Below are 22,000 nucleotides of genomic sequence, written 5' to 3'. Positions count from 1 at the left end.
GGCGACCTTCATCGGCGCTCTTGGGCGGGGAATATGACGTCGCGCGTCAACCGCACAGACGGAGGGGGCGGGGCTGACTCTGTGGCTCCGCCGGCCCTCCGTGGAGAGAGCGGGTCCTCCTCCCACCTTGTGCTTCGACGCCAGGTTGGTAAAAGGCTCCTGCGCGTGGAACTGGGTCTCCCTCTGATTGGATGGTGTTTGGGGCGCGCGCATGGGGCAGAGTGCGAGCGGGGGGGGGTCATTCCTCCCGCACCCGCTTAAAACGCCCTAATCGGATACTGTGATGGTCACCTGCGGCGGGTCGCCTCTTGCGCTCGCAATATGGTTCCCAGCGGAGTCCTTCCCCGCAACCTTCCGGTCTTGTTAGTGGGAGGAATGGAGGCGCTCTGGCATGAATGCGGGAAGCGGTGTGGGTTTCACCCTTAATTTCACCTGTCACCTGGGCGCTGTAAGGGAGGGTTTCAGGGCAAGGCTGGGAATATACTGAGGCCCTACGGCTCCCATGATTCCTGGGCATTTCCCATGTATCCTGTAGTTCCTGGGGGCCCCGGAGTCCAGCTTTTTCTGATCCAAATAATACTAATATGATTGGTGCAGGAATGGCCTGGCCTGAGGGAGAAAATTCTGCAGTGAAGGAAAGATTGGACCTGTGTTGAGATATCCGGCAGTTGTAGGGGGAACGATCATGTGAGTGACAGTCAAATGCAAGATAGACCATTAAGGCAGCACTTCTCAAGCTCTTGGAACTGGGTTCTGCTTCTCAGTTACCGTAATTCCATTCCACCCAGCTCAGCGCTGACAATCTTTATGCAGGCAAGTGCCTAGTTCTTTCACAAAGCTGTGTTTATGTGGCCTGAAGCTAGGTAATATGGCAGTAGCTCCTCCATCTGTACATTGAGCAGAGCCAAGTCTCACCTGCAGGGATGAGGAGAAGTGGAAAGTGTCATATGAGCTTCTGTCACTATAACTTCATCTCCTCACACCTCACAGCAAAGTTGTGCCATCTACATGAAGGCAGAGGTGACTGAAATGCCAAACCTTCACTAGTGGACCCCAGCTACTGTAGGGCCATTCCCAAATAATTTTCCTTTAGGTGCCCTATGCCACACCACAATCTAAGAACCTAGGGTCTAAGGAATACATTTTGACCTTATTCAGTCAGAGTACCATGCTATTCAATGTGTTTCAGTGTATGATGTGTCTAATTTATTAGCCTATCCTGCTCCCCAGTTGGTGAAACTGAACACTCACTGTCTTAGTCATTGGCTGACTCACAGATTCTGTTGAGTATAGACTGCACTATTTACCTTTGGCTGGTTAAAGTTATGCTAAAAGGAATAAAGATGCATCTCCCTGTTTGCCGTTAACCAAATTTTAATATGTTTGAGAACAGATATTTTGATGAGAATATTTTGATCTGACCCCGTGTTTGGCCATTATGTTGCTGTGGTGGGTAAAGTAAATGTATTGCTGCAGTCTTCCTTGCTTGCTTCATTTGAAGCTGAGCCTATGAATGCAGAACGAGCCCTATTATTGATGTGATTGACTTGCTGTAGTGCAGAACTGTTTTTATAAAATGATAAATATTGCTCCTTGTCAGAAAGTTGATGCACTATAACTCTCTCATTCAGGACACAGTGAAAAGATGGCAACTAAACTACTGAGATTCCTGGCTAGATCTTCACACAAAACAAGCGACTGCCAACACTTGCATAAATATGGGCTTTCAGCATCAAGCAACAATCTTCAAGGGGTGTCAAGCAATTCTTTATTAGCATGTAGATCCATCAGTATGTGCATTCCAGAGGCAACAACTTCTTGCTTAAGCAGGCTTTGTGTGCAAGCCAAGGAATGGCAGAGACCACAAGCTAACGTTCCTATTGCAGCAAAGACTGTGAATTATTTGAGTATGCATGTTTGTCCACCACACAGGGAACAATTTTGTGCTCTTAAAAACACAAGTTTCAAGCACAATGCAAAGTGTATGAGAAAATTTACAGATATACCAAATAGACATTATTCAGTTTTATCAAGTAGTAAAATTATGCCAAATCAACATATTTTGCCAGCTAAAAGGCTACCAAAAGCATCGAGGACCAAGCAGCCATCTAGAGCTAATCTGCCACTACCGTCTGAAACTGAGGTAAAGTATTAAAACTTTGAAGTGTAGTACTTATAACACTGAAGGGTTATGAAGACCAGAATAATGTTTCACAACAAGTATTATGCAGGAATGAGAAAACTCCTGTCTTCCTAACAGTACAGGGTGGGACAGCCCATGAAAGCATGAACTCTTTCTTGACCCAATTCCTCAACTTTGGCTGTGTCGATGACTGCAGACCAAGGAAGAGCATTCATGCACAAATATGAGCTTTCGTTTTCTTTTTACTAAAGTCCCTATGGCTCTTGTCATGTTACTTCTATTTTCATTCCTGCCTTAGTGGTGGCATTTGAGTGCTGTTGAAGATATGTTGCATCAGTTTTGGTGTGAGGGGGCTTGCTAGGCACAGTTTAAGACCCTCTGTGAATTAAAAATAATATTCACTTAAAATGCATGTTAAAAACCCTAGATAGAACAAAAATGAACCTGCTTAAATTGTGAAAAGAAAACCAGTATTTGAATAGATGTGGCATTTAAATATACTCAGCAAGCAACTGTTTCAGGGATAGGGAGCTGAATCTGGATGGTGATTTGGATTCCTAATTCCCTCAATCCCTGCAGGCCATCTTGGACAGGTGGGAAGGAGCACCCACTCATAATGACATCAGGTGATTGGTACCTGTTAAATCTGAAAGGAGGTAGCTGTATCTGCCAATCAACTGATTGGTGGATTTGGCAACCTCCTTTGAAGATGTACTTTCAGCACCAAGCAGCTGATTGTTCCTTGGAGCGTGTCTTCAAAGAGGCTTGCTGTAAATACTGATTGGCTGACTGGCAGCTACAGAGAGCCCCTCTGAAATCTATGGCTGCTCTCTAGAAATAAAGAGCAGGCAGAAGGCTCTTCTAACATCAGAAATACCCCCTGCCTGCTCTTTAAGAGTAGAAGGCAGCATTTCTACCTACCTTCATTCCAGCGCTGAAGTGGGGTGGAGAGAAATACAGCTGCTTACTCTGCAAAGTAAAAGGCAGTGTTTTCAGCCACCTGGAGTGGACAGACATGGAAATGTTGGTTATGTGACTGCACCTGTGTGTGCATGTGTTTATATGTGAGAGTGTATGAATGCATATATTTCAGAGAGAGAGACAAGAGACCATCATGTCTAGTGAGAGTATATATGTGCGTTGTGTATGCGTTGTGGTGAGGGGGTGTGTATAGAGTGTGTGTATACAAATGTGAATATGTCATCTATGCACGCCACTGGCATATAACCCTTAGCGGGGTGGTTGACCGTCAATGCAGCCCTTGGGCCAAAGCAGTTTAGCCACTGCTGCACTGTAGAGCACAGCTCTGAAAACCCTAGCTGGCTCACAGATGGTATCAATATAGACTAACAGTAAACTATGGCTACTTTCCCAGTCTCAGTCTAAACCAGGGGTCAGCAACCTAAGGCCCATAGGCCGGAAGCAGCCCGCAGAGGTCATTTGACTGGCCCACGAGCTTCCCCCAAACCGAGCTGCCTGCTCACGCACTGCGCTAAACTGGTGCAGCATGGCACGGGGACTTGCTTCTGCAGCGCCGAAAATCGCGTCTGTGCAGACGCAGAGGCCAAAAATCGCACGCACGCGATCCGGCTCATGGAGGGATCACCGTGCGACCGAACAGGCCAGGCAAGATAAACCTTACTGACCCCTGGTCTAAACCATTCCTTTTTTAAACATCTGCAGTGAACCACATTGTGAAGTAGGCATGCGAATTGTAGCTGGAATTGATACCTGACAATATTTTTTACTAGTCAGCTGAAATGTGCAAAAAGTGACTCTGAGCACAGGCAAGAATGCTTTTATCTTCCCACCAAACCTCTCCTGCCTCAAAGAAAGAGAAGGGCTTTCATCAGACAGAAGGCTTCCTCCCAGGCTGGAGTCACTGTACTTTCCGATTTAGAAGCTACACTACCTGCCCCCACCTCCCTTGCAAGTATCCTCATTACAGGAACTGAAAAATACAGACACCCCATCCAGAAATAAAAGAAAACCACCATTCTTTCCAAATCAAGCATCTTTTTATAAAAATGTTTCCCCCAGAGCTTGCCAACTTTTTCTTTGGCCCTAGGCAGTACTTTTTTTCATAATAAATGTTTAGGGCTACTCTCATTTTGACTCAAGAAAATCACCATTTTATAGTTCAAAATAAATACAGTAAATGGACAAAAGTACAAAGATTTACAAAATGCGTAGGGGTATGCGTACCCCCAGGAAAAAAAGCACTGGCCTTAGGTAGGTTCTTTTTTTGCTCCCTCCACCAAAGAGCATCGTTTTTTTCATAATTGTTATATACGGTGAAATTTCTGTGTAACTCGTGATGCAATCTCCCAAGTGCTGCTCCTGGTCAAGTTACATTGCGACAAGCGTTTGTGTGTACGTGTGTGTGTGTGTGTGTGTGTGTGTGTATGCACGCACATATTGTGCTGTGTGGAGTATGCTCTTAAGTTTCCATGTCACTGAAATGCAGGTTGGTTTCTGAAAACACTGATGTTTTAAACACCCAAAACGTTTGGGGGGTTGTAATTACCGTAAGGTAAAGGTAAAGGTACCCCTGCCCGAACGGGCCAGTCTTGACAGACTCTGGGGTTTGTGCGCCCATCTCACATCTATTGGCCGGGGGCCAGCGCTGTCCGGAGACACTTCCGGGTCACGTGGCCAGCGTGACAAAGCTGCATCTGGCGAGCCAGCGCAGCACACGGAACGCCGTTTACCTTCCCGCTGGTAAGCGGTACCTTTCGAACTGCTAGGTTGGCAGGCGCTGGGACCGAGCAGCGGGAGCGCACCCCGCCGCGGGGATTCGAACCGCCGACCTTTCGATCGGCAAGCCCTAGGCGCTGAGGCTTTAGCCCACAGCGCCACCCGCGTCCCGTACACACAAATAAATGTTTTGCAGACACCTTTTTCTGTTGCTGTGGTTTTTTCCATCTCAAAAATACAGGGCAAAGTGTCAGACATGGTGAAAGGGTAGGTTACTTCAGTGAAAGCTGCCACATGGAAAAACCTTGTGCCAGAGATTGCACTGACTCAGACTATAGTACATAAAAACATTTGGAGTTACTAAATTGTCTCTTTCTTTGATGCAGAGCACCACCTGCTGGATGTTAATGTTGGATTTTTTGCGAGGGCAAGTGTTAATCTTGACACACACCAGATAACAAAATACTTGTCAGTAACACATTTTTTTAGATTATATGAAGTGCTGAAGTTAACAAAAAAATACTTTATTCCAGTTACAGAAAATGAGAGTAATCTTTATAATGCTGCCTTTTTAAGGGGAGAGAAAGAAGGGGATAAAACATTTGGGCAGTAATTTACTCAAGTACTTCACTTGTAGCCTGGTTTTATTTATTTGGAATTGAATCCTACAAAATCTGTTGGGCTTGCAACCCAACTAAGTTTGTATAGGATCATAGCCATATTGCATTTGAGTCTTTTGCATCTCTCTACACCCTGCAAACTCCAGGATGCTTCCAAAGGGTCTTGTTCAACAGGCAAAATGAATAAATAAGCCTATTGCAAGATCTTACACATGGAATCTTATACCATGGTATTCATGAAAGGCTTGCAGTTTGAAACTTAATTATAGGATTTGTGAAGCACAGTGATTTTACCTATTAGCAAAAATCCTAGGATAGCTCTCCTAGTATTTGTGTGACATTTGCATTTTGATACCAGGGGTCATAGAACAGTCGAGTGTATCACAGTGCTGGTGAATAAGCCAAATAAATGTCCTCTAAATATATCACTCGATTGTTTTCTTAAATTAAACTTTGTTCCTTTGGCACAGGATCTGATGCAGTGCACAGCCTTTGCAACAGCAGAAGAATATAATCTTGGTACCCTATGCCATGATCTGACGTCATATGGCTATGTTGAAATAACAACATTACCTAGAGGTAGACCTCTGAACAGTTTGCCCCTCTTCTGTTGAATGCATGGAACACAGTTCCTCTTAGTAATAAAATTGCAGTGTTTATATCAACTGTGGAATAATGATTATCACCTTGTAAAATTCTCTTTCAAAACTTTCTGAACAGAAATGCATCTTGAAACATGCTCCATTGCATGCTGTAATGTGGCTTAGCTGCTACTTCACCAAAAGCATGCCTATTTAATCTTTCTAATGCTTTGAAATGAGACAAACACTTTAAATACTTAGAAGCACATTGGCAAAACATTTTCCTATGACCTGTTCTTTGTGGTAATCCTCTCCACTTTCTTGTATATTTTCTGATATTGTTTAAATTCATAAGAGCAATTTGGTAGGCAAGCATTGTAAAGTAATTCGGAGATATTATTTATTACATGAGTAAACTGAGGAAGGGCCTCGTATAACGGCTTATTGGTTCTTAAACTGAACATAAATTGTCACTCTAGATCAGAGGGTAAAACAATACCACTGTTGAACATACTTTTATTTGCAGATGTTGACAGCATTTCTTTTCATCAATGCCTGTAGATCTTTAATCTGAAAATAGCACTTGTACACATGTACAAGTGAAAAGAAAAAGTTGCCATGTGTATTCTGCATGCAATAGAAGTACTCCTATTCACATCACCAGCCATCCTAGAGCTTCCTCTGCTGTGCTATATAGTGCTAAAGGGCTTGAGGCTTAGGTGTGGAGCTGTATGAGTACTTCAAACCCCTAATTCTGTTTTCAGTATACAGTGGTACCTCGGGTTACAGACGCTTCAGGTTACAGACTCCGCTAACCCAGAAATAGTACCTCGGCTTAAGAACTTTGCTTCAGGATGAGAACAGAAATTGCGCAGCGACAGCGGGAGGCCCCATTAGCTAAAGTGGTGCTTCAGGTTAAGAACAGTTTCAGGTTAAGAACAGACCTCCAGAACGAATTAAGTTCTTAACCCGAGGTACCACTGTACTAGGAACTGTTATGGACTCAAGCAGGCCAAATCTCTCTCTCCCCACATCAGCAGGTGGTACCTTTAACATTTCAGAGGTTCTGAAATAGGACTACAGTGGTACCTCTGGATGTGAATGGGATCCGTTCCAGAGCCCCGTTCGCATCCAGAAGCAAACGCAACCCGTGTGTGTGCGGGTCGCAATTTGCTGCTTCTGCGCATGCACGTGACATCATTTTGACCACAGCACGCAACCCGAAAATACTTCTCCCGAAGCTACTTCAACCTGAGGTATGACTGTATATTAAATGGACACATGCAATGCAACCCAGTAGTTTTACTTAGGTGTAATCACCACAGTTCTCAGTGGGGTTTAGCCCAGATAATTATATCTGGGGTTGTAGGGTAAATGTTTTACAGGGTTTTAAACGCTGTTTCTGTGTCTCAGAATATGATTCTAAATCTGCTTTCTTTTAAACAAGATGCAGCAAACGTTTTGGTGATTGGTACAGAAAGCTCAGCGAAAGAATGTGATCCTGGAATAATTTTTTTCTTCAGGTAAACAATGCCCAGCAATAAAGTGCATGTGAACTAAAAAAATTATTGTAACACAAAATGATAGGTTTTATTGCTTAGCTTGATAGCAACTCTGGGACTTGGGCTTCAAAAGGCCTTAACCCCAAGCAACTACAGATCTTTTCCCCTCCCTCTTTGCTGTAATGAAGGAGGCTGGGGTGGCAGCGCTTTCCTAAGGCCATCAGCTATACACAAACTCCAGAGTAATTCCCAATGAGTACAGGGGCAAGGACTGACAACTGCAATTTCATGCCTTTCTAGATATGTATAGAATTGTACTATGTGATGGCCAGCCTCTGCACTCTATATTTTTTTGAGAATAAATAATTGCAACCATTTAAAAGTTTTTTTAAAGCTATTTAATATTTTCTGAACCCTCATAAACACACCATCACCATCGTAATTGGTTAATTGATCACATGAAGCCAGATAACTAAGATTTAAAATTTTGGATGAGTTGAGGACTGTAGGTTTAACAGTCTATATTCAGTCTGCGTCAGTTTCACATCAGTACAGTCATAAATTGATTCCATGCTGCTTCTGCCTTATTCTGGGTTTTTTAAAAGTCCATTAAAAATTGTATTTATGTACTTAATTTTTAATCACAAAATATTATTTAAATATGTATTTTCCCCTCAGTGTATGCATCTGTATGTTTCTGAGCCACGTATTGCCACTAAAATCTTAAAAGTATAATTTTGTTTTGATTGTGTATTAATTTGGGTGTGAATTATGTCAGTTCACTTAAAGTGGAACAAACTAAATTCTTCTCCATCATTATCTAGAATAGAGTATTTATTCTTGCCAAGAAATACACATGTAAGCATGAAACATAATCTGTGCTAACACCACCTTGAAATTCTGTTCATACAGGGAAGGATCTGTTGTGTTCTGGAATGTTGAAGAAAAAACAGTAAGTGGAAGCCAAATTTTATGAGGTAAACTCCATTGGTCTTTGCAGTTCCACAAAATAAAATGGTTTGGCTAGATTTAAGTGTAGATTTAGCAAATGCTATTAATGTATCTTTTTACATTTTACAGTCTAATTTTTCAGTTTTTTTAAAAATTGTATATGAAGGGCAGTGGGAGTTTTTGTCCCATGTCTTTTGATGCTTTTAATTTTTTAAAAAAACTAAGTTATTCACAATGATGTATTTCTGCAAGTTATTATTTGAGAATAAAGACAATGTTGTCAGTGTAGAAAATTGTAGGAAATCGATGAGATGAGACAGAAGATATTATGGGTCGTGGCCATGTGCAAAGTAGAGCCAGACTCTGAGAGTTACATTTTGCCTTTGCAAGCACAGAGTCCCACATCTGCGCCTAGCAAAGTTACAGAAGTGTGGTGTCAGAGGTTGCTTGTAGGGGGGAAAGAAGTAGGAGGCAGGGATGCTTAACCTCTCTCACACATACCATTTTAGCCTTCCTTCGCACACCCTCCTCTTTTTAAGGTTTATTCCTCTAATGGGCTTGCTTCCAGTTTCAGAGCCCAGATTAAGAAAAAAACAAAAACTGCCTGAGACCATTTTCTGGGGGAGGGATTGAGAGATGGGAAGTGTGAAGCATCTCCTCTCCTAGGTCAATTCTCCCTTTGTAAGTATGCCTCTCTCTGCCCTTGTATTTGCATTGTAAGGAAAAGCTGGAGTTGTTTTCCTTGTGATGTGCAGTTCCACCCTCCCTCTCCATGGTATTTCAAAACTGGCTGAAGGCACCATGACTGTTAGCCTGCAGGTTTATATGATGACCTCCTAGCATTTGTCAGCAATTCTAATATGCAGGATCTTTTCTAGATTAAGAGTATCATGCAAATGCTGGAAAGGCATGAAATTCAGCCATATGAAGTTGCGCTTGTTCACTGGGAAAATGAAGAGATGAACTACAGATTAGGAGAGTAAGTGTTTGTATGCCATCAAGTGCTAGTTTCTGTTCAATGTAGCTTCTTGCATGTATTTGTTTCCTGAAAACATTGCTAAATATTTACGCTACTCTGCCAGCTTGTTTAGACCTCCCATAATCTTTGTAATAAAGCTGCATTTGCAATTCCTTTGCAAAGTAAGAAAGTATTGCCATTGCCATCTTTGAGACAGGGAGCACAAAAATATACTTATTTAAATAATAAAAAAAAACCTTTAGGGAACTGGGGACCACTGCCTCTCATAATGAGGTACTGTATTAATAACTTCATTGGTCCCTTTATAAGCCACAAGGGACATGGATCAGCAAGCGATGGCACACATCCAACCAGTATCTTCAGTCTGCACCAACTGACACTCATTCCAAGATAAATTAACCTTAAGAATCACCTGCACTAACTTAAGAGAAAGTAATGGTGGATGCAACTAACCTCAGAAAGGAATTGCAATGGGCCACTGAGAGTTCTGCCGCCTCAGTCAGCCAGCATATATACTTGGCCCTTTTAAAAAAAAAATCCCAAATAACTTGCTAAGCAGCTTTTGAAACTCCCTGTTCAGGCGAAGAGCTTTTCTTGCTTGACAAATAGAGTTGAAAAAGAAGCTCAACAAGTCTGAAGTTTTCTTCCATTATCTGTGACGGGAACTAAGCATGTTCTTAGGTGCTCTGATTTGTTTTTGTTTTTAAAGTATAGTATAGCTAGTTCCTATGTGTCATGGATTCATACTAGGCATATTCTGTTTTGGTGCATGTGGTCAATTAAAGTATTCCTCTTGCTCTTTACAGAGCACAGTCAAAGCTTCATAGAGGAGAAATCCTGATAAATTCGGAACTAGATCCTGATGAAATTACTCTAGAGAAGTTTGCTTTTTCAAATGCTCTTTGCCTTTCTGGTAAGTGATATATTGCATCAGGCTTTTTAAGCAGCATTTTGCATCAGAATTTGGGATGTGTAGCATGTGCTGCGAAAAACTTTCCCCCAAAGTGTTACCTAAAATGTGTGTATGAGGATAGCTTGGGAATGTGCACCAGAGATAAGTTATGTATAGTAGTATTACTTCGGCATGATGCAAAGAACTTGAAGTGAACTTCAGAGATCATTACAGAGGTACACTGATAAAGTATCCTTAAAATGTGTGTTGCTATGTCTGTTTTGGACAATTCCTTCTTGATATCAAATTCAAATGATAAACAATTTCTTGAGTTACTTCTAGAGTTCAGTGCCACTTAAAGCAATTCAGCTTTGCAGGAAGTAGCCTAAGGCTAATAATTTGTGGTGGGGAGGATTTAGATTGGGAGTTTAGCACCTATTACCTGCTGTCACTTCTAGAATAAAACCTGGACATCCCTACTCCATTGCTGTTTTAAAGTTTGTTTTTAATTCCTAACAACTGGGAAGTCTGATTGCAAGTCTCCCACCTGACATCTGTTTTGGCCCTCAAGCTTTCATTTTTTAGGTTCCTTGCGAAGACATCATATACCATATTTTTCCATATATTGGACGAGGTTTTTTGACTCAAAAATCATGTTAAAAAATTGGGGTCATCCAATACACGGATAGTGGCATATGGGGGGGGGGGAGCAGTGTGCTACCAGCCAGCCAGTCGGCAGGAGCGTGGCTTCCCCCAATGCCGCAGCGAGCGATCTGGGGGGTGATTCTTGCCCGCATCTGCTGGGGGGGGGGGGAAGAAGCTGTGTGCAGCCAGCCAGCTCATTGGCGGGAGTGCAACTTCCCCCAATGCTGCTGCACATGGTGGGTGCTCCCTGGGTCATTTCCCGCGTGCGGCGGCATTGGGGGAGGTTGCACTCCCGTCAACCGGATGGCTGGTGTGAGTGCAACTTCCCCTGATGCCGCTGCACGTGGGAAATGATGCAGGGAGTGTTTCCTGCCTGCAGCTGTGTAGGGGGAGAGGCTCAACAACTTTGGACCATCTCCCCTTGTTTTCCTAAAATTGAGTCCCCAAAAATGGGGGGGTGTCCTTATACTTGGGGGTGTCTTAAAGACGGAAAAATACGGTATTTGAAAGTAGGGACTTGGTTTTGTGATAACATTAAAGGGTAGTGAACTTGAATAATAAATCTCTTGTACTTTTCCCTAATGTAGTGAAGCTGGCAATTTGGGAATCATCATTGGATAATTTTGTAGAATCTATCCAGTCAATACCTGAGGTATTCACTACTTCATTGGTCTTACGTACTATTATTAAATTGAGCTATTTGCAACATATATTCACTCTTAACGTCTCACTACTTTCTTTTTAACAGATACTAAAGTCAAGAAGGAAGGTGAAGCTCTCTCATGCTGATGTGATGCAGAAAATTGGGGAATTATTTGCGTTGAGGTATCTTCATTAAAACAAGGAAACTTAACTTAATTCCCAGGACACTTCGTTGTTATTTATTTCAATTATAAATAGCTTCCCACAAGGCATCCTGAAGACGTTTACAATATATTTTGATCCTTCACTTCCAGCCACCTTCGTTTTCTATCCCCTGCCTTCACTACCAACACAGTTATTGGTTCCCTTTTAAGAAGCAAAACTTCCTATAGAAATCTAGCATCATCTTTTTAAAGATATCCTAAGCTCACACCCAAAGTCAAGCCTACTAATTGCAAGAGGTGGATCGATTTAGGGCACCAAGGATTAGAAACAAAAATGTTAAATACAGTAGAAGAGCACAATGCAGTCATGTCTCTTCCTACACACCCCAGTTAGCACCATATTATCTAAACACTTGGAAATACGTACCCTGTTAACTGGTGTTTATTAAACATGAAACTAGAATCTTCAGTTGAATGGAAATCTTATTGAATAACATTGTGGATTTATTGTAACAGTTTTTAAGAGCTACAGTGTACAGTGCAGCTGCACTTAAGCCTTCATATGTGATAAGAGCATAAGCAAGTGTGTCTGTTATAACCTTAACAAGTTCTGTATTTTCCCCAAATCCTGTTTCTAGGAATGTCTGTAATAGACCTGTATGATTTGTGAAGGGTAATGGTAAATAAAGCTTAGATCAGCTGCTGAGAGCAGGGAATCTCTTTTTGTTTAGAGATGGGAGATAAGCCCTAAATCCTTTAATCATAAGAATTTAGAAGTACCACTGAGAAGTACTAATCATGAGAAGTCCTGCTGCAGGAACAGGTCTTAACCAGAGAGCAGGATTGTTTCCAGATCTTATTGGTAGGATAGTGTAGTCAAGGGAAAAAAGCGGTTCAGTAACAAACATAGTTGTTTGTTCAAAAATAATGGGTGGAATTCAATGTCCTGCTATTCCAAAAGTTCCATCTGCGCAAGTGTATCAGTGTGCCAGACAGAACAATTTCCATGTGCTGTTCTGAAGCTTCTCCTGCGCCAATGGGGGGGCATGTGGGGGGGGGGGAGCCCTGTTGTGGAACCCCTTCTGCAGGACTTCCACTGACAGGATTCATTAGGTGAATCCCACCCAATTTCTTAATTAAATTTGTACCTTTTTAAAGTAATGAATATTTACTTTTTAAATTTATAGTCCAGGCTTCCTCTCAAAGAAGCCCATAAGGGAATACGAAAATCATCACTTTGTTTTGAGTGACCAGTATAGCCTTCATAGAGCCTTCATGGTTTGGCACAAAAAGGAGCCTGAAATACCCCCTTTTCACTCTGATAAAATCATATTTTCCTGGTGTGAGGCACACCATAGGTTGCCATTTTGTTGGTACTGGAAAATTATTATTTTTCTTCAAGCAAGTGAAGCAGCTGTAGCATGTGATAGAAAAATGGATTGTGTAAGCCTGAGAGTTTTCCAGTGCTTATCCATTTTGTGTCAAACCATGGTTTGGCATTACATCTGAACCACCTAGGTATAATTATTAACTCAGATTAGGAGGGAAGAACCACCCATAATTGCTCTGAATCTATGTATTTACCTACCTTTCCTCAGGCACCGCATAAATCTGAGTTCCGACCTGCTGATGACTCCAGATTTCTATTGGGATAGAGAGCATCTTGAACAGTTATATGATAAAACTTGCCAGTTTCTCAGCATTAATCGCAGAGTTAAGGTAGGCACACAATTCCAGCTTTCCTGCCTCAGCAAAAACTTCAGTTTTTGCCAATTGTTCACAGATTGGTTCACCTCAAAGAAGGCTTAAACTTTTCATCCTTCTCCATTTTCTTCTTCTGTTTTCTTGGTCATCTTGGTCGTGTGTGCCACCTTGGGCTTCTTGGAGGAAAGACAGGACATAAATTTAAGTAAATAAAGGCACTTGATGTGTACAAGTATTTCATTGTTGATGAGCAAGAATATGGGCATGGACTCAAAGTGACCCATGTGTAGTTAGAAGATACTTCTGCCTAGTATTGGCTGGGGGATTGTTGATTCTTCCCACTTCACAGGGTATATACTACCCTCTTTACAGGCCATTCCAGAGGGTCCACCAAATTTTGGGAGCATCTTTTCTAGGAGCAAAGGGCTTCCATGGGGCAGTGCACATGCAGAACATTACGTGGTTTGGGGCTTCATGCCATTAATTTTAAACAAACAAAAAAAACCCAATCCCAGTAGTAAACTAGTATTCTGTTTGCTTTCTTAGCAAGGTGAACTATTTGGAAATCTTATTCTCTCTTTCTCTTGGGTAATATGTCCAGTTTTTTTCCATTCCTACTCAGAGCTGGCTTGCTGGTATTGTATTTAATTTTGTTAATTACAGTATAGTTTTCTCATATAGCAAGCTCATCCCGCGTTATAGTGGTACCTCGGGTTAAGAACTGTTCTTAACCTGAGGTGCCACTTTAGCTAATGGGTCTCCCGCCGCCACTGCACGATTTCTGTTCTCATCCTGAAGCAAAGTTCTTAACCCGAGGTACTATTTCTGGGTTAGCGGCGTCTGTAACCTGATTCCCATGAAGCCAGGTTTTCTCTCCTAAAGAATATTAATCTGCTTATCACAATGAATCTTTTGACAATCTATTAACTGCTGTTCCTGCTGATAGGTGTGGTTCCATAGCTGCCTGTGAAAACTCTGGCAGGCCTGTACAAGTCTTACATTAGTGAGTTTCTCTGATTCCTATGTGGCTGGTACTTGGTTTGAAAAAGGGTCTCCATTGGTAAGAACTAGGAGCTGTATTATGTAAACAAGGTCTTGAGGAAGTGATGATTTTTGCCCTCCAGGTGATAAGAGTCCAAAATTGCACTCTTTTTGCTAAAATGCATTTGAAAGGGACATTATTTTGAAAATATGTTGCAGTTAGGGCAGTCCAGCTTGATTGTCACTTGATTGAACAGACAGGAGTGTTTGATGGAGATATGAGAGGAATGCAGTCATTTCTAATTCATTCTTCATGGTTTGCAGCTATCCCATGCTTATGCACACATGCATGTAGGGGAGGAGAAATTATAGTTCAGTTAAGTCTATGGGAATCCTTTACAAGTTGACGCTTTGCACTGGATTGAGTTGGATTTTGCCTTCATCTTCCATTACTTAAACCCAAAACTTTAGAAACTGTTCAATTTTAGTAACTATTAATGAACAAAGTTCCGGCTGATGTAGTCCTTGTGGTCTATATTTGTAAACGACAGTTCAATAAATCTGCTAACACTGAGATGTCAAAACTCCTAATGCTAACTTTATGGTGTTGGGTGCTCTGCTGCATTCATTAATAGAAACATCAGTTCTGATATAGTTCATCAAACTTCAGTATGTTCATTAAGCCCCATTCAGTGGATAAGCTGTTTAGGTGAGAATACCTTGAACAAGTTGTTTACCCAAGGATTTCTGAAGTATCAGTTCCTCTATTGCAGGTGGTGAATGAAAAGCTCCAGCACTGCACAGAGCTGACAGATTTGATGAGAAATCATTTGAGTGAAAAACATGCTTTGCGTTTAGAGTGGATGATAGTGATACTCATCACCATAGAGGTAAGTCTGCAACAATGTGCTGCTGTGCACTAGTATGAACTTAACAGCTTTGTTGAAACAAACATGTATTGAGCTCTTTCCTTGTGAGTACAATCAGTATATCACTTCCTATAATGTTAGCAAGTTCACTGAATCACGTCTTGATACAATTTCAATTTAATTAAACATGATGAGGGAAAGTTGGGGAGAAGTTTGTAAATATCCTCTAGGAATTTATGTAGATATAGCACACTCTAGTGTTCAAAATGGTTCACACACATTATTTTGATGATTCTGGCAACAGAACTATAAAGTAGGCCAGTATTATCCCTAAATCATAAATGCCGAACTGAAACTGAGAGAATAGGGACTTTGATTAAATGAGATTTGAACAAGCAACTTGGCCACTACGCTGCACCAGCATAATTTTTACCTATATGTAAGAAGAAATCAAAATTAGTCATCTAGGACGTCTTCACATCACAAAATTCCATCATGGGATGGTATGTAACCTGCATGTAGTTCAAGTGCCAAGCGTATTCATGGCTTTCTGAGTTTACATGCCCTGAAAGCCACAAGTTACATTGTCTACACTGTTTTCTATGTCACATGATGCATTTCTAAGTTAAGAATGCATATTGATCTGTAATTACCTCCTTCCCGTGTTACTGGAATGTGTGTAGTTTTTATTTCGCAAACTACAAATGCATTTGGTTTCTGGGGGCAATCAACAGCAGTTACACCTGTTAAGTCAAGCAATGGCTGGGAACTGTTCTCTCCAGTTAAGGAACTGCTATGTACAAAATCAGAGCCCCAGTCAGTCTCCACACACTGAGGTGCAAGTGCGAGAGCAAAGCAGAAGACTTTGAATAGCAATTCAAGTAGTACCTGCTGATGAAAGGAGCTGTTCAGTGACCACCTTTTAAGTCAGTGTCTGAAAGAAGGTTGTTATCCTGTCATCCTATCCCCTCCCCACCTGCCTACCTCTGACTTACAGAGGCCTTTGCTTGCATGAATAGTACTGTTTCTTTATCTTTCTAGCCACCAGGCTTATATGGGTGAGTGAGCAACATTAGAATCTTCCGTCACTTATGAAAATGTTAACCATCCCTTTGCCTTTAGCTGCTGAACAGATTGCTTGTGCTGGAGTAAGGGGCCCTATTTGTATTATTTAGCATTAGGGTGTGTGTTTTTTTAAGTGTGGTTTTAAATACCACTGTAAGGAAGAGTTTGGATCTGTTGACTTTCATTACCAATGAAAACACTTGGAAAAAAATATAATAAAATTCTATTTCTTTTGCAGGTCATGTTTGAACTTGGCAGAGTTCTTTTCTGATAACTTGTGAATGATAAGAGAAGTTTGAGAAGATTGTGAAGATAATCCCAACAGCCTTGTGTTTGCTGGACTTCAACTTTATTCTTCACACTTCTGAAAAGTTCAGCAAGTGTTATAATAAATGTATGGACACTTGCTGCTAACAAAACAATTGAATTCACTGAGGTTAAACCAAAGCTTGAATTGGGGATTGTTTCCAAGAAATCATGATTCAGAGTATATTGATCCTTCTTTAAGATATTGTACCTTTGTTTAGAAAGCAGACAACCAAAGACTGGCTTACTAAAGCTGTACCCACAGCTTTAGTTTTTTTATCTGCTGTATAGCAGGAAATTATGTAATGATGCAGTAGTCTGTGCCATGTAAAATAAGGCTTTTATATGGGTTATGTCTCACTGTGTGGTGCGTATTTTGCCACAACTGTGACACATTTGCCAGAATTGAGGGAAGCGCTTCCAGTATTGTACTACTGTGTATGTGGGGAATAAGTTATCCATAGAAAAATAAGTGTGTTGGGAGAAAAATAGGCTGAACTCTTCTCCCAAACATGCTAATTTGTTTTGTGCAGTTTTTTTAAATAGGGAAAGATTTAAACATGTTTCCCCCCGTCTGCAGCATACATAGGAACAGCTCAGGAAAAACATGTCCATGTTACACTGCCAAGTATAAACTGGCTCTTGGCCTGGGCCAGAAGTAGGAGCCCAAACTGATGAACTGGTTCAGTCTTGAAACTGAATCCATAAACAGAAAAACCAGTAACTGTCCCAGGAAGTTAGGAGATTCTTTTGAGGATGAGGGCATTTGTCTCTTCTAACTCTAGAGACATGGACAAAAGAGAATGTATTTTGTAGGAAATTGGAAAAAGGACTCAGAAAGTAAGTTATCCTGCATTTATCTCAACTCCCCACACCAAGCACAAACAGTTTCTTTCTGATTAGTTATTTCGCTGTCCTGATCTAAATAAACCATATTCAAATTTGGAATGACCCCAAAATTTCTATCCAGATGATGCACTAAATATGACGGTCTCTTCAATCAGAAGCACCTAGCTAGTTCAGATTGACTTTAACCTACTTCTCCAAGGAGCAACAGTTATCAAGTTTGCTTATGAGAGATTTCAAGCGGGACTAATAAATGTGTAGGCATAAATTTCATCAAAATGTTTACAGATGTCTTAGTCCTACTTGAAATCTCCAACCAACAGGCTTTGTCAAAATGAAAACATGGGAATAAGGTTTTCTCCACTGTCGCACCCTATGGATCTTCTCCTAAGAGTTAGTTTCCCTGCACAAACATCATTCCACTGACAGCTAAAGGCCTATTTGTTTATCTGGATCTTTGGGGAAGGGTGAAAATGGCTGATGACGTTCTTCCTTGTCTGTACTGTGAATTATGTATTTTAAATTGTTTTGCTGATACTGTTTTGTATCCCTTCAAGATTTTAACTGCCTATCTATTTGTTGCCCTGGGATCCTAAAGGAAGTGCGTGGTCAAATTATAGCTAATAGTAATAAAAAATTTCATCATCTTTTTCCCCTCTAAGTCAGTAGTTATCAAACTTTGTGGTTTTATGCATTTTGAAGTACACCAGGAGTGGGCAATTCCCCCCCCCCCAAGTGTCACATACTACTTTGGAGGTAGGGGAATGTGAATGTGTTTGTGTGTGCGTGCGTGCAAGAAATGGTTGTGGTAATATATATTTCTTCCTCTTCTCACTTAGTGTTTTCTCTCCTCATCACAACAAGTACAAGTATGAGGAAAATAAGTCAGATAGCTCTAGGGAACACACAAAAGCAGACTGAGGGTGGCCCACTCCAGCAGTACGCCCACCAAAAACAGCATTCACATGGCAAAATCTCCCTGCTGTAGTGTTACAAGTACACTTGCGATTTGATAGGTTATTACGAGTTTCTCCCACCACCACTGGCAGCCAGACATTTGAAGAGGGAGCTGAGAAACACTCATCATAGTGCTTCATTGCATGCAGAGTACCTAAAATGCTACATGAGAGAGAGAGAGAGAACAAGGGCACCATTTTGGGCAGCATACCAGCAAGGCTTAGCGTGTGCTTGTTTTTCTTCTGGTCAAGTGAAATGACAAACTTCTGTAGGGTGTGTTACTAGTACAAGGAAACGACATGTTTTAAACATTTGAATATTCTCATTTTACACTTCATGTAGCACTCAAAAGAATTTGATTACCTGTACGAAATGTATCTGAACTGCTTCTTAGTGGGTTGAACAAGTTACTGAACCACTTCTGAAAGGCAACATGAACTGGAAATAAACATAGTTGAATGATGAAATTTGGGCTTAACATCCTGGGTAGCAGCTTTGATATCCTTCAAATTATCCTGAATCTAATCCCTTTTCTTGCTTAATGATGGGACGCTTGACTGTTCTTAAAATGGGGGGACTTCAAAGAGAGCTCAGAGACTCCACTGAAGTACAATTTATCAAAAGGTTCAGTTCTATCATTTATGGGTTGAATTGGAATAACAGGGTTTTAATTACAAATTTGTATTTTGCAAGTGCCAGAACATGTGTCCTTGTCAACAGGGCTTTATGGTCACAATCTACTTTCTGAATTACGTATCAAATGCTAACTGTATTTTTAAGCAACTATTAAGCATGGTTATTTCACATCTTGCAGTAACAGAGATTCTGGTTTCAGATTGATTACAGTACATGGGTTACTTGTGATCAGGCCCCCTTGATGGGCTTCCTGCAGGCATCTGGTTTGCCTCTGTGGAGATGCTGGACTAGATGGGCCATTGGCCTGATCCAGGCTCATCTTTCATTCTGTAGTGAGCTAAACAAAGTCCATAAGCCAGACTTCTACAAGAAGCGTGTTTTTACTAACTTTGTCCACAACTGTATTGTTTGTGTTCATATAACAACCATGAATTCCTTAATTCCAGCAAGTGTGAAGGGAGGAAAATTCTTCCCAGGTTTCTAAACGTATTTTAGTTTGGCAGCTGGGGCAATGGATTAACCAGTAACAGGGAGAGAAAATTATTCTACTTAATGACGAATATATGGAGATGAACTATAGATCCAGAACCACACACAAAATATGAAAACCTGTGAGGTAACTATGGCGGGGTGGTGCATATGCTACAATTCCTCTTTTCTAGCATCTCTCTGGAAAAACATCCATTTGTGAGTCTGCATATTTTATTTCAATGTACTGAAGAACAAGCAAATTTATTTCCTATACTGCAAAAGACAAGAGGAATTTGAAATAGATGAGGATTTGAGAACTGTGTCTAATAGCACCTAGAGGTTTTAATAACTTGAGAAAACTGAGTATGTAAAGGAAATAATTTCAGACAAAATGAAAATACCCTAAGAGGGTTTTCTTGTTTGCCATATAATTTTTTGATTTTTGCCATCCAAAACAAGAGTGGAAGGTTTAATCCCATTTAAAGGATCACAGCAGGCCAGGGAAACACCTATCTTGCAATCAGAGCTGCTCGGCAGAATACACCACTAGGCTGCATGAACCCGTGATATAGCTTGTCCCTAGTAAATTTAAGGCTTAAAAGGCGCTAGGAAGTCTAATTTTTGCTGCAGAATATGGTTATCCCTCTAGAAACTGGTTCACATAGCAACCAACCATGTGAAAGGATGCTTTCAGGCTGTTTAAAACCAAAGGCTCTATTCCAGCATTCACAACTCATCACTACCTGAAGGGGCAGGAGATAAGTGGGAAGAGGTGCTGCCAATGTCTCACTAACACATCATCCTAGCACTACTAGTTGTATAGCTCTAAAGCAGCTGTTTGCCCTAGCCAAGCGTGGAGGCTATTGCTCCAGCTGTGGAAAACGGAGTTCCCAAAAGGGCTTCTTTCTATTCAGGGCTTGAAAATTGACAGAAGGGAGCCCATCCCCAATAGCATGTAAGCAACCAGCAAGCTCTCACACCTCAATGTGTAAACTGAGCCCAACGTGTACAAATCTGAGTGGGCATGGATCTCTTACGTACCTAAGGCCCATTCCTGTTTTATACTTAAGAAAAGTTTCTCGCAAGTCCTAACTTGATCTTGGCACTAAGAAAAAAATCACTAATATTTAACATCCCCAAACAAAGTATTTAAAAAAATAAATTCAAAATTTGCAAGATTATTAGAAGTTATACAAACCTTCAGTGCATGTAAGGATTGCGTCTAGCTGGGATATTTGGAAAACAGCATTTTGTCCAATTCCATGGGTAGCTGCTACAGCCTCAAGTCCTAGTGATCGTGAAAGAAGCCCTATTACGCACCCGACACTTACTACTGTGCTTCCAGTAAACCTTTCAGGCAGTGATCAGCTAGACTATATAGCAGTGGTGGCAAACCTATGGCACGCATGCCAGAGAGGGCACTCAGAGCCCTCTCTGTGGGCATGCACGCCCCAGCAGAGCCATAGCTTCCATGCTGGGGGTGGGGGAGGGCTCGCAAGCGAATCCAAAGCCTGCAGCCCTGGTGCCGTAGCTTCCGTGCCAGGGGTAGGGGAGGAGTGAGGAGAGGACTGGGTTAGGGTTAGGATTAGGGTCAGTGTTGTTTTATGTTTTCTTGTGATTTTGATTCATTTGCAGTTGGTTTGCTTTTTTCAATTTGTTGTGCTGCTGCTTTTTCACGAGTTGCAAGTTTGTTGGCTTTGTGGTTTTCTGGAGTTTCAGCTTTTATTTTGAATGCAGCCCTGCGGGCCCCAATGCTGAGTGAGGGAAGGCTGGGCCCGGGCGGCAAGCGAGCAGGCAAGGGATGTCACCCCCTACCCTGCCTGCTCCACTTCTGAGAGATCCCTGCCTTCCCTCCTGCTTGCAGGCAAGTAGGAGTGGGATTGGGCTGCTCTGCTAGGCAGCGTTGTTGCTTGCATGGGAACAGGAGCTGGATCGGGCCTGCTCAGCTGGGGAGGTATAGGCTCACTGAAGGGTTCATGGCTGCACTCCCCTCAAGGGAGTAGTTTAAAGGAGTCCCCACTACTGCATCAGATCCCCTGCAAGCCCGTGAAGGCAGCCAGGCTGAATAGTTGCTGGGGTTGGGGAAGGTGGAGGCAGCCTGGAAGCTGCATGTGAGAGCCCCTGCACCACCTGAAGGCAACCAGGTGCTCCTCAGCTTCCAAAAAAAGTTCCAAAACCGGAACAGGTTCAGGTTCCCAGTAGTTCAAGAACTAAGCTGTTTGAAAACTGAGGTGCCACTGTATTTATTTTCTCCAATTTGAACTGTATTTATTTTTCCCCTGGTGGTGATTTTCTTGAGTCAAAATGAGAGTTCCCTTAAATATTTTTTTTAGGAAAAAAAGCACTGAG

General features: G+C 41.6%; 1 protein-coding gene and 1 long non-coding RNA gene across 6 annotated transcripts; one reads left to right on the top strand and one right to left on the bottom strand.

Annotated features, from left to right (window-relative positions):
* Positions 1 to 2: 2 nt before the first annotated feature.
* RMND1 (required for meiotic nuclear division 1 homolog) lies at positions 3 to 18,248 on the top strand. 5 transcript variants are annotated; one of them, XM_081187224.1, is made up of 13 exons: positions 3 to 144; positions 598 to 687; positions 2,070 to 2,143; positions 5,931 to 6,039; positions 7,489 to 7,564; positions 8,456 to 8,495; positions 9,373 to 9,473; positions 10,280 to 10,386; positions 11,598 to 11,662; positions 11,759 to 11,835; positions 13,415 to 13,535; positions 15,275 to 15,391; positions 16,674 to 18,248. In XM_081187224.1, the coding sequence occupies exons 4-13, from the start codon at positions 5,937 to 5,939 to the stop codon at positions 16,704 to 16,706; spliced, it is 840 nt and encodes a 279-aa protein (XP_081043350.1). In that variant the 5' UTR covers positions 3 to 144; positions 598 to 687; positions 2,070 to 2,143; positions 5,931 to 5,936; the 3' UTR covers positions 16,707 to 18,248. The 5 variants fall into 5 exon arrangements, with proteins under 5 accessions (XP_081043350.1, XP_081043347.1, XP_081043349.1 ...); XM_081187221.1 differs by having other exon boundaries at positions 1,632 to 2,143; XM_081187223.1 differs by having other exon boundaries at positions 598 to 813.
* LOC308583371 lies at positions 13,542 to 21,439 on the bottom strand. Its single transcript, XR_014006185.1, has 4 exons — positions 20,850 to 21,439; positions 20,693 to 20,756; positions 18,908 to 18,982; positions 13,542 to 13,696 (listed from the first exon to the last, which is right to left on the bottom strand). It is a non-coding gene; the product is annotated as an uncharacterized lncRNA (long non-coding RNA).
* Positions 21,440 to 22,000: the final 561 nt, after the last annotated feature.

Source organism: Podarcis bocagei (genome assembly GCF_964188305.1).
Source record: "Podarcis bocagei genome assembly, chromosome: 3".
NCBI lineage: Eukaryota > Metazoa > Chordata > Lepidosauria > Squamata > Lacertidae > Podarcis > Podarcis bocagei.
The sequence above is the reverse complement of the archived record's forward strand: the minus strand, read 5'-3'. Positions and strand labels throughout refer to the sequence as shown.

Bases quoted from the DNA above. Each gene is read 5' to 3' on its own strand.
- RMND1 (XM_081187221.1), top strand. From the start codon at position 1,646: ATGGCAACTAAACTACTGAGATTCCTGGCTAGATCTTCACACAAAACA. The intron at 6,040-7,488 runs GTAGACCTCTGA...CTTTTAAACAAG, and splicing joins AATAACAACATTACCTAGAG to ATGCAGCAAACGTTTTGGTG. The intron at 10,387-11,597 runs GTAAGTGATATA...TCCCTAATGTAG, and splicing joins AAATGCTCTTTGCCTTTCTG to TGAAGCTGGCAATTTGGGAA.